Here is a 12,702-nt window from a genome sequence, read left to right as displayed (position 1 = left end):
GAGCATTTGATATGAGATAATCATTCCAAGATCAAGAATGACATCGATGAAGGTAACAAGATCATCATATTTGGATGCACCATGTTAATGCTATATGATAATGATTCTAAATTATCCCTACTTCTCAAATTACTATCTAATCTAGTAATGAAAAACTTGTCCTTGATGTTGGGTATCCAATTCACCCTAAGGACGTGATCTAGGCTAAAATTTGGGAATAAAAATAATCCTTAGTCTAGCAACAGAAAAAAAAAAAAATTTGGATTCGGCCCCATGGGGACCAAGATACATTGGTTCGTTGGTCGGCCCCATGGGGCCGACCCAATTGCAGCGGGTCGGCCCCATGGGGCCGAACCGAAGGCACTGGTTCAAAGAACCAGTGCCGAACGATTTGGGGAGGCGGGGGGGGGGGGAGCTACCTCGAGGTGGTCGTGGAGGCGCCGGCGAGGTGCTCGTTGCTCGGGAGATGGCCGGGGAGGTGGTTCCGGGAGAAGCCGGCGAGGTGGTCGGAGATCGGGAGAATGCCGGCGACGAGAGGGAGAAGGGGGAACGGGGGGGTTTTGGGCGTTGGCGAGGTGCTTTGGGCGGAACAGTTCAAAGGGAGACGGAGGGGGTTTGGCCGCCGGCGAGGTGCTTGAGACGAGGTTTTTTGGGCGGAAGGGAGAAGCCGGCGGGTGTTTTGGAGGGGAAGAGCGGGGTGGGGGGGGTTTGGGGGGTGTAGAGAGCAATTTAGGTGAGGGGGTGGGGAGGGTGAGGGGTAATTTAGGAATTTTTAATTTTTTAGGGGTGTCCTTAGCAAATGGGGGGGTGTAGAGAGTATTTAATTTTTTTTTAATTTTTGGGGGGTGTCCTGAGCAATAGGGGGGGTGTATATAGAACCACCCTTGGGTAAGGCGAGTTCGGGGGCGGCTGCGCGATACGCCCAAAGCCAGAGTTCCCCCTTTGTTTGTCGAATCCTTTTCGAATACTTATTCCAATATTTCGCCTCCTGAGTCGTTGAAACTTGGAAGTGGAGGGAGGGAGAGAGAGAGAGAGAGAGAGATGGAGATTTCGATGAAACCCCCTTCCGTCGCCTCACCGTGCTCTGATCGACGGATTCTTCCTCCGTTTCGGATCAAAGAGGGTCTGCCCACCTCCAGATTTCTCGCTTTTCCTGCCAATTCTCCGTTTTCTCGATGTAATTCGACACGGCTTCGGGTGAGGAAATTTGTTTATATGTGGACGATCCGTCATTTTTTGCTTCGAAGCTGAAATTTTTAAGCAATTTAATCAATTTGCGTTTGATTTTTTTTTCTTTCCCCTGATTAATATATTATTGGTGCTGCTGATTGGCCACGATTTGCTGATAGTGCTGCATAGCTGAATAGAAATGTGTGGTTTTTCTTTGATATTTGAAGGCAAATTGAGGTCCGAATGAATATAGTTATAGAAAATATATTCATTCTGTCTTGGCTTGATTTGATCCTGGACGAAAAAGGATCCTTTTTTCCTTCTCTCTGTCTGTGGATTTATAGAAAGATGTCCAGATGCATTATAAGATGGGCTTTGCAAGGATGGTAATGTTTCACCAACAAAAAAAGGATAATAATGTAGAGGTTAATGAAGGGGTTAGGAATGAGCTGTTAGATAACTTCGAATAAAAGTCTGAACTTGAGTGAGGTGTTTGGGTTTCCTAATAAGGCTTCAGTTAAGTTCTAGGAGCAGTCGAAAAAAATCTATAGGGTAGAGGCTACCTTGTATTTTGAGTCGTGAGTCATGTTTCCTAGCTAATTTTTCCCTTAGTGTTTTAAGAAAATCAAGTATATAATCTGGATACTTCTGGTGCCGTAGGAACTATCTGTTCGAACAATCAATTGAAAAATGTCTGTGTATAAAGGAATTATGTACATGTACTAATCCATGGCAATCATTTTAATGGGTAACCTGGTTCTGGTTTGCAAGACTTTAGCTTGCAAAATTCTTTATCAACTGGTCTATGGGCTTAAGGCGCATATAATCTTTCCTCATATCTTTCAGTAGTATATCAACTAAAACTTTTTAAAGATGTCTAAAGGGATTACTGGCAGTACATTGCATATTTGTTATCCAAAATAATTTATCTGCTACAGAGGCAAATTGATTGTGTGCGCTAAATGTTGATGTCATGCACAGATTAAGCCATTGGGTACTGCTAAACTAAAATATGATAATGTGATGAAATTAGCTTTATCCTTTTGTTGTTTACCATACCTTTATATTCAAAGAGTGTTCGGATCATTTTCATCTTCTATAGCAGGAACTTTTTTTGTGCATGCAGTTAGGATATATATATGTAAATGAAGTACATGCACAGCTCTGTTAGTACATATGTAGACTGGATACCTTTCAGCTACTAGAGGGAATAATGAAATGAATCTTATGTGTTATACTAGTGCCATTGTTTTTCCATATGTGTTTGATAAACCTTTTGCCCTCTCTCTTTTTTTTCTTTTCTTTCCTAAGTTGAGCCATACCCATCCAAATTGGGGTGCCTGTATTATTAACCTTCATCTCATTTATTTCATTATATGACATGTGAAAGGGCAATGGGGATTATTAAACAACTCTTTGATCATCTATCTTTGTTCTTGGCCTCTCATTTATCATGAAAGTTCTTATAAGGAAGCCCTGATGTAATGAATGCTAGACATGATATGGTATGCTTGTTAAACCTGGAAGATTGACATTCTATTTCAGAAGAAAGTAAACTCTCTCTCTTTCTCTCTCTGCGCCTTCTCGTGTATATTTGTGGTAAATGTTCATTATAAGTACAAAGATTTTTCTTCTTTTTTTTTTACATTTGCATAAAAGAAGGCATATCTGCAAATAAGAGATGTATTTATAGACAACAAAAGCTATGCAGAATCAATATTTGTTTCCCTTGCTAATATGGCTGCCATATCCATAACATGAATTTCAAAGTAATCTTTTTATTTTTTTAATCTTACAGATTAAATTAGGTTCAATAAATGACTTGCAAAGATGCAGAAGCAAACTTGAATCTTTATTCTGTTATGACAAGTCCATCCCGGAGGAAGTCATTGAGGAACCGGTTGGTGTATCTTTGAGTAAAAAGGAAATAGGGAACAACCCACCTTGCATGGATTGTCAAGCTAAAGGTGCTGTCCTCTGTGCTACTTGCTCAGGTTCGGGTTTGTACATTGACTCAATACTGGAGAGTCAGGGAATCATTGTGAAAGTTAGGTGCCTAGGTAATAAGCTCTTTTCTTCTTCATTCTCGCCATTATTTCTAACCATAGTTTACAGTATCATTTGAAACAATAATCTATATCAAGCACATGTATCACTAAAATATGGAACTTGAGTAGCAATATCTGTAGAAGAGCTCTTTGGAGATATGTATACTTCTTATTCATCATTTTGTGCCAATTATTGTGCGATATAAAATCTTTTCAGGATCAAAATCTGTGCTTGTTGTCTTTCAAAAACGAAAATTAAGAAGTTTCAGATAGTGGTTTAATCTAGGATCTATGCACTATATCTTGACTAAGATTTTGTTTCTGAATTTACAGAAATGCTACCTCAAATAACAATAACATGACAATACAATAAAATTTTGCTTGTTCATACATGCTTTCCTTTATGCTATGTTTTTAGAATGAAATTGTCATCAAGATATAGTAATTCATTGAAATATAGTAATTGTACATCCCCATCTGAGGTTGCATTTGGTCTTCCGTATGCCTAATTCGATGCTCTACATTTATACAATTTGCATTACTTTAGTTTACTTCCTTGGTTTATTCGAACTTTCTAATGTGTAGGTTGTGGAGGCACTGGAAACATCATGTGTTCAAGATGTGGAGGGCGAGGTCATGGAAGAATAGATTAAGTCTGCGGTTATTTTCTTCCTTGCCTTCTGGTATGACCATTTTTCAGTACCATTCATCTGTAGTCTAAAGTCTGTATTGAAGGGTCGACAAACTAAATGTGTTAGGACAGTTCTTTTTGAAAATGAGGCTCATTGCAATTGAAAAATTGTATAGAGTAGATCTACTAGGTTAGCAATCACTAGGGACAAATTCACTTAATTTCTATGACAACATCTTATAACTAGTGCAAAATCGTAAATTGGTCCAAAATCATAAACGTGAGTTTGCATGGTTTGAATTTCTACATGCTTATTGTAATTGTTTGGCCTCTAAAAAATCTAATTCATTTTCGTCTTTAAATTTATCTAGATTTAAGACCTTAATACCTCATAGGTACTTAATTTACAATCAAAAACGTCATTTAGTGTTATTCTTCTCATTCTCTTCCTTTATGTTTTGCCTTTTCTTCCAAGCCATGCAAATGTAGTACCCTATCTTTTGCACCCTTAAGCTTGCTGGTCTTTGTTGTAACCTCCTCCCCATTTTGCATGGTTCCATTTTACTCTCGATTGTCTTCCATTTCTGGCTCAATGATAATATCTTTGATGTTTGTTTTCTATTCTTGCCTTCTTTCCAATTTTTCAGTTCTTGCTCCTTTATGATGTATCTCTTCCAGATATGATCATAAGCTTGAATTCACCTTTGTTTGACTGATGACCTTTGCCAAAGCACTGAAAGTGAATGCTTTAATTGTCACTAATATGTGGTGCATGCAATGCATAGGAGGGCTTGGGGGGTGTGGGGGAAGATGAGAGAAGCACAAATGTAGAGTTGAGGAAAAGAATGGATGCTATTACATAGTACTGGGCCTAAAACGAACCTAGCTTTCTGTAACAACTCAGGATCTCACCCAAAATGGCTAGCCGGAAGGTATTATTTGGGTCCTTTGATCCTGTACCCAAGATCTATCCAGCGAATAACCAATGTGAGACTAAACACACGCCCGCACGGGTCCTCACATACTCCTCCTGTTCAAGTTCTGACGTTCTCGTCAAGCTAAGGGTTCATATTTATTCAAATCTAATCTCAAACACCATGATTGGCCCGTGGTCAGCCCCAATGGATCCGTGCTGCAGTGTCCCCTAGTTCACATAAGTTATGGGCCGAGTCCGCTCTGATACCATTTGTAACAACTCAGGATCTCACCCAAAATGGCTAGCCGGATGGTATTATTTGGATTCCTTGATCCTATATAAGTACCCAAGATCTACCCAGCGAATAACCAATGTGGGACTAAACACACGCCCGCACGGGTCCTCACATTTTCTGAGAACAGCACGGGCTTGTTCAACTTCCAAATGAGCTGATCTCAAACCTAGAATATAGATTGTGTAATAATAAAGCCGAACCTAGGAAGATGGATCTACATTTGGTTAGGCTCGCGAATAGAACCAAAGTATATATATTATTTTATTTAGGTACAGTTTGGATCACTTCTAGTTTTTAGTTTTTTAAAATCTTAAACCGGTTTCCATTTTTTTCCTTTTGAAAAACCGAAAGCCTGAAACCTGTTTAGCAGTCACTTAGGTTGGGTTTGGTGATTGCTATAGTGACGGTGGACTCTGGCAGTTGGTGGCCAATAGTTGGTGACTCCGGCAGGCTGGTGGCTGGCATGGATGATGCTGGCCATCATCGGTGGCTGGGGTGGTGAGGGCAATGGTATAGAGGGTTTTGATTTTTGATAACTTTAAAAGTCAGATGTTTCAGCTTTCACACTTTCTAGGAACTAGAAAAGAGTCTAAAAAACTAAAATTAGAAATAAAGTCATCAAACACCAGGTTCTTGTGTTTTTGAAAAAATCATACATTAGATCAAAGTCTACGGAACCGTTCCGAATTGCTCGATTCGGGGCGTCCCGAGCTGTACCGCAACTGACTGGGACAATTCTGTCATTGAAACCAAGATGCCTCATTGGAGGAGAAGGAGAAGAGGAAAAGAGAGAGCCTCTCCCTTCCTTCCCTGCTCTCTCTCTTTTCTTCTCTTGTTCTCCTTCTCCCCCGCCGTAGAAAATGCGTCAATACGAGCTCGGCACAGCACGGTGCGGGCCTGTACCGACTCGTCCCGCCAGGCAACTGGTATGGTGCCCGGTACTGGTTCCGCCGTCCTTGAACTGATACTACAGCCATGCCAATTAGAACCGTAATATTTGAATTAGCTGATCTCAAATCTCATCTCAAAAGCCCAGCCCCCAATCAAAATTCCTAGTCGTTCTCTAGAACTCCACTTTCTTATTGTATGTCATGCTCCTCTTGAATCATTGAGGTTACCAAACACCATTTTTACCTCGGTTCCTGTGTTTTTGAAAAAGTAAACTAGATTCTGCAACCATGCCAATCAGAGCTTTGATATTTAAATTAGCTGATCTCAAATCTCACCTCAAAAGTCCAACATTCAAATCAAAATCCCTAGTTGTTCTCTAGAACTCTTCACCTTCTTATTGTCTGTCATGCTCCTCTCAACTCATAGGTCCCCCCAAGCATAGAGGTGCTCGCCAGCTTGCCCTACCATCAGATATCTCACCCAACTGGGACCACTACTTGCCTATGTTCCTTCGTTTAGTGCCACAATATCTCTACCTTGGTGCAGTTCTCTCTCCCTACAATGCCAGGATCATTCTAGTGATCATGGTTCTACATCCTTCCAATCCAACTCTTTCCAAGCCACCTCTCAATCTTTACTTCTCCTCCTCCTCCTCTCAACCTCTTCTTTACTCCAGGGTTAGTGTCAACTTTGTTTGGGAATCCCTTTATTTGAGCTTGAACTTGGCTTGTTTAACCAATCAAGCCAGTCACAAGCTGAGCTTGAGCTTGTCTGTTTGATGGTGACCAAGCTTGAACAAAGGTCCTTAAGCTTGATTTGAGCTCAAGCTGAGCTTGAAAATCAACTAACTTGACTAGCCCAGCTCGAGTAGCTTAATACTTGGCTTGCTTGGCTTATTTGCAACCTTACAATACCTCCCTAGAAAAGGTGTAAACATGTCATGGGGTTTGATTGTTAACATGGGGTGCCAACTTTACCTGAATTGTTTGTAAAAACTAGGGAGCCGGTGAAATTTTGGGGAAGACAGAGCATTTTCCCGGAGAGAAAAACAAACGAAGAGATGGAGCTGTGCTTCAAATATGTAGAATCCATTACATTTAGGCACCACAGTGAGTGGAATTTCATGGGTGGAGTTGCACTCTGGAGTTCCTATTATATAGTAGTATAGGGTCAGGTGCATGCTGTGCATGTCAACTGAAGCATTGCTATGATATTTGCAAGAATAGGCTTTTCTACATTCACCCCCAAAGAAAATATTTGTTCCGAGATTTTGCTGTCTTTCCAATTACATTAGGATTCTAGAGCATTCCTTAGCTTGGGACTTTGGCTAGAATTCTAGAGCACTTTCTAGATTAGGAAGGTTGATATTTCCTAAGCTAATTTTTTCTCCTCTCTTTTAGTTGTATTGGAACTCTACAATGGGAAATTCAGTCATTAAAAAGTCTGGTTTTGAAGAAAAAATAGTGTGATTGCAAAGGAAGAAACCAGTCACAAAAGCCTCTCCCATTAAAATATAAGATGCAGATGGTTCAGGCTAGCCTTTTGAATGAGAAGGATGTGAAGGATGCTTCTTTCATGGCAAGCTTTCTGAACTGCCCTACGTGCAACGTGCAACCCAAGATGGCTTGTTACACTCTCTAGAAGATGTTTGCTGCTTCCAGCAGGCTTTATATGGGCCTTACTAAGACAATTTTTATCTTTGTTCCTGATGTGGAACTTCATAAAGTTACTTATGGCTGTGTTTTTTACATGTTACTCATCCAGCAGTAATGTTTGAAGACATGGTTCTTGAGGTGATGATTTTATAGTCAAATGAAGCAACATATCAAATGGTGGTTTGAAGTAAAACTAGGTTCTTTTTGGCACCTTTTTAGTTGTGCCTCCTTTGTATGAAGTTTCATTGTGACTCCTAGCAACCTGATAATGAAACCTCATCCGTGCCTTAGTATTGTCAAATAATGGGTTATGTTATGTGACTTCCATCTAAACATTGCATGTGCATGCACATGGCATGTTGGTGCCTTTCACTGCTTCTGCGACTTTTGCATTCACTGGTACCTACAGGAGAAAGATGGTAGCTTGTCTGTCTTTCCTCTTTGTTTTTCTCCCTTTTTTGAGGAGTTCAGAGCCTCCACTGGTGCTGATTGGGCCATGTTTCATTCTAGACTATTTTCTGCATCTTCTTAATTTAAACTTACGTTTTTCGCTATTGTGCAATGGCTTATAGGTACAAAAGAGGTTATATATTTCTCCATCTCTTAGACTTGTGCACTTGGATGTTTCTAATAGATTTTTTGAGTAAGCAGATTGAGGACATCAAGAATCACTGCCACTTTATGTTAATCTGGTGTTCCATCACTTTCTTACATCCAGTGTATCAAAAACCACATGCACCATCCTATATTCTTCATTCTCCATATTCAGTATATTCTGAAACACCAGAAGCACGCCCATGCATTTTTCTTCTAAGACAAAAAAAAGAGAGAAAATTCCAAGTCTTTGATTATTGTGACCAAGGAATGCCGTACCGGTCCGTACCGGCCGGTACGGGCCGGTACGTACCGGTCCGGTCCCTGACCGGTACCGGACACAGATGAAAACCGGTATTTCCGGTTTTCTTCTGTGAACCGGCCGGTACGGTGTTTTTTTTGGGAGGGGGGGGAACCACAGCGCCTCGCTGTGGTTTTTTTTTTTTTTTTTGATGGGAAAGAAAGTGGTCCGGACCGGTACGGTACCGGTCCGGACCGGTACCGTACCGGTCCGGCCGGCCACCGGTACGCCGATTCGGACCGGTACGGCGGACCTTGATTGTGACTATAATGAGATGCTGTTAATTGTTTGTGACATAATCATATTTTCTCAATGTGCAGTTGTCTGCTCTCCTTTCATAGCGGAAAGTAAACTCCCTCGTTGCACTTATGAGCTATGCGGTAATGTTCCTTATTAAAAACTACGTAAAAAGGGAGCTGGTTCTTGCTAGCACGGCTTGGCCAACTTCTATTTAACTTCTGTGATTCTTAGCATTCTGTAATTGTTTTGTCCTAAGTTCAGATATTTACCTTTTTTTTTTGTTGCTTTCTGTTTGCATTGACTTCTTTTATGACATCCCATTTGAATTAGCATGATTAGTCATCATTTTGGAAGTTGATTCAGAACAAAATTTGCTCTCGTTTGTTTTGAGGGTACCTGATAACTTTGTGGAAATATAAAGAAAATCCATACACAACTCTAAATTGAATCGTTAAACTGCACTAGAAGTACTGCCAAAATCTGTATCCTGCTCATGAATGCTGAGTTGTGCAAATCAGCAACCAGGTTGAAAGAAACAAAAGAAACAAAGGAATCAAAAATGTACTTTGTTTAACTGTGGCTACAGCACTTGTCTGAAATTATTTACAGTGCACTCATATTTCAGTCAAGTATCCAATCTGGTGAGTTCAATCTAGGGAAGATTGCAGCTCTCCTATTCAATGAGGCATCAAGGATCCTGGATGGTTCTTCTTCAGGCTCTCTGCATATGCCGCATGGTATGCTGCCACACATGGCTGAGGCCAGGCCATAACATTCCGAATCTATCATTCAGCAGCATCAGACTACGGTTTGGTACTAGATAGCTAGGATTTGTTTGGTTGGGATATGTTAGATTATGGAATAATTTGATGATTCTTAGGGATTATTTATCTGAAAAAATGATTACGAAGAAAAATAAATTTTACTGCATTTTGTTAGAGAAAAAATTACTTTGAAAAATGACATCCGAAGAATATTACTATATTTAGTTAGAGATAATTTTATATGAAAATATTGCTCAATTCCCAACAATACCCTTGAACAAATAATTTAAATAACAATATTTTTAAATTTTTAAATATTTAAATGAGTCAGTAAATATTTTTAAGTTAATTATATATATTAGAAAATATTTCTTATTATAAACAACTTTTAGTATGTTTTGGTATATAAATAAATATATTGATTATTAATAAATCTTATGTTAAATTTATTGATAATTAATACTCATTTGTTAACAATTAATGTTTATTAATACATGTATTAATATATTAAATATACTATTAATTATAAATTAATTATAAATATATTAATATGATTAATATTAATTATATAATATAATTAATATAATATAAGTGAGCTTATTTTCATCAAAAAATAATATTTTTAGATTATCTCCAATCGGTAGTCCAGGATGGAAAAACAAATCACTCCCTGTTGGTATTTATTTTATCTTCTTTCTCAAAAAAAATAGACATAAAATCCATCAATCTCTTTTCCATCTCTCTCGTCTATTTTTTATACCATGTATGGTAATTTGACATGAAATTTATTTTGCCATATTCGATTACACTCAACCAAATGAGATCTTAGTTAAAAATATTTACAGGAGTATGATCATGAATTCCTACAACTAAGGTCAGTTATATGGTCGTAATATTGTGACTTCGTACATGAAATTAATTAAAGAGAAGAGAGAAGGAATAGCAACAAAAATCCAAAAGAAAAAAAAAAAAAAAAACTAGTTTTAGCAAATGTATAGTAAGTAGCCTTATGGTAGCTGTTGATGAAGGCGTGCAGTGTCGCCACAGCCAGCATCGAGCAAACCCACCTTTGACCTCAATGCCGCACCTCCGGTGACCGCGCATAAAAAGCAGAACAGGCCTGCTGAGATCTTGATCGATGCATCTCCCATGTGTTTGCGGATGCCATTCCGAAGACCTTATTATACGCCCCCACATTCACCAACCCCCTAGTTTAAGAAATTATTGCCTATACGCCGTGCAAACAGTCAATAATGGCCGCTGGTTTCTATAGAGTATAGGCCTTGTCCATCAAACATGTATCTCAGTGCACCACCATAGGAACCAAACTACTACAGGGACCAGTAGCGCACGGAGCAAAGGCAATCCCCAGTTCCCCATGCCACCGGTCCGTCCGAGTCCCCTGCCACCAGGCCCATCGCCCGTGTCGAGCCTCTTTATCACCCTGGCCCCTGGCACCACCGCCGCTCCAAAACACACGTCCCCGAGCCACCGTGCGCGCGTCGCTCTCCGGAACGCCTTGCCACTGCGACGTGAACCAAGTATCACTTCACCTGCATGGTCCACCCCAGGCTCGGCAGCGGCATTACCACGTAAAGTTGGCCGAATCTCGAGGCTTTGTCGTCTGCGATTAGGCGAGGCTGGCGGGGAGAACGTACGACAGCCATGTACTTTCCGATGGCGACGAAGGGTTGGACGGCAGGGACTGCGGCAGAGAGGATTTGATATGCATGCGGGATGGGGGGATGGAATATAGGGGCCGGCCTTGGCAAGGAAGCCATGAATGGAGAGGAAGGTGATGAAGATGACAGGGGCAAGGAGGTGGGTGGTGAAGCAGAGGACCTTGGCGAGATGACCGGCGAAGTTGGCTGTTGGTGGTGCCTCATTCGCAGTGGTGTCAACCTGCAAGCGAGGAGCAAAGGAATTGTTGTACGACTTGGAAGCTATAGCAGGCAGAGTGCAAGCTACGATTCTATGCTAGTTCTGAAAGAGATTTTAATGGGCCTGCCTCATTGAAAACGCAGCACCACTGCATTTTGGAACACTCTTGAGGGAAGTCGTACTCCTTTAATGTTGTTGCATAGATTCTTTAATTCATAATATACTTTATAGAAAACATACATGAGTACCCTTAAGGATTTGAACAATAAAATTAGCTCAATTAGATTACATCATATGATGAAAGTACAACCAATATAGACATATCCAGACTTGTCCAATCTATCGATTGCTACAAAAAGATTCGCCATGGCCTTCTTATCATTCTTGGTGAACTCTTCATCTATCATAGTAACAAGCTTCTTCTCCTTGCCTTCAAATATCATGTTGAACCATTCTTTACGGACATGACCTCCATCTTTATTTTTGAAAATGCAAATTTAGTGCCATTAAATCTTGAAGTTTCAAATCTAGTTGGATTGCTTGTCGTATTGAACAAACTATTGTTTTTCTCTAACTCAGCTCCAAGCTTTGAAACCAAATTTTATAACCCCAAGAATAACAAAATAAAGTAATAGAAAAATATAGAGAATAAAACTAGCACCGTACATCAAGATTTAACATGATTATTGTTATATTTAATAGGCTATAGGGTATATTACAAAAACCTACACTACTCAACTAGGCTTCGGTACAATGTTAGAGGAAATCACATGAGAAAGACTCACCAAAGAAAATATCTATAGAGATCACAAGTTAATTTTATTTCAAAAAATATGAGAGAATACCAAAGAATAACAAGAGGAGTTCGAGAGTTGACATTAAAACTAAAGTCGAGCCATGTTGAATTGAGACGAACCAACTAATGTTTCTTCTTTCTACTTCTCTTTCTCTCTCCACTTTTTCTCTTTCTTCTTCTCTTTTCTCTCCCTCATACACAACAAACACCCCAGAAGAACATCTTCTTTGCACTAACCACAATTCACGGAGCCATACTTCACAACAACTCATTATGTCCCTTTATAATTTACTGATCTACATCCAAGTCAAAGTCTATTTTGTCTTTTCTCTCAGTAGGGTTTTGCTATAGCAAGCAGAGCTTTTGCCTAAATAGTATTGGGCAACAGAACTTTTGCCAGCAGAGCTTTTGTCTTCTAGTTTGCTAATTTTGAAATTTATTTTTCTCAATGTTTTGGCTATAGTTATTCCAATATAGACCAGAGAAGAGCTCATGAAACTAGGATTTTCTTTTCTTCATT

The 12,702-nt window shown here is 39.7% G+C and overlaps 1 protein-coding gene across 1 annotated transcript; it reads left to right on the top strand.

Moving 5' to 3' along the window:
• The first annotated feature begins 883 nt into the window (after window positions 1–883).
• On the top strand, window positions 884–8,961 carry LOC103718835 (DnaJ/Hsp40 cysteine-rich domain superfamily protein). Its single transcript, XM_008807826.6, has 4 exons — window positions 884–1,197; window positions 2,969–3,230; window positions 3,804–3,901; window positions 8,822–8,961. The coding sequence occupies exons 1-3, from the start codon at window positions 1,042–1,044 to the stop codon at window positions 3,869–3,871; spliced, it is 486 nt and encodes a 161-aa protein (XP_008806048.1). The 5' UTR covers window positions 884–1,041; the 3' UTR covers window positions 3,872–3,901; window positions 8,822–8,961.
• The last annotated feature ends 3,741 nt before the right edge of the window (window positions 8,962–12,702 follow it).

This window comes from Phoenix dactylifera, chromosome 9 (genome assembly GCF_051530095.1).
Source record: "Phoenix dactylifera cultivar Ajwa chromosome 9, Ajwa_hap1_PhDact_Kaust_v1.1, whole genome shotgun sequence".
Lineage (NCBI taxonomy): Eukaryota > Viridiplantae > Streptophyta > Magnoliopsida > Arecales > Arecaceae > Phoenix > Phoenix dactylifera.
The sequence above is the reverse complement of the archived record's forward strand: the minus strand, read 5'-3'. Positions and strand labels throughout refer to the sequence as shown.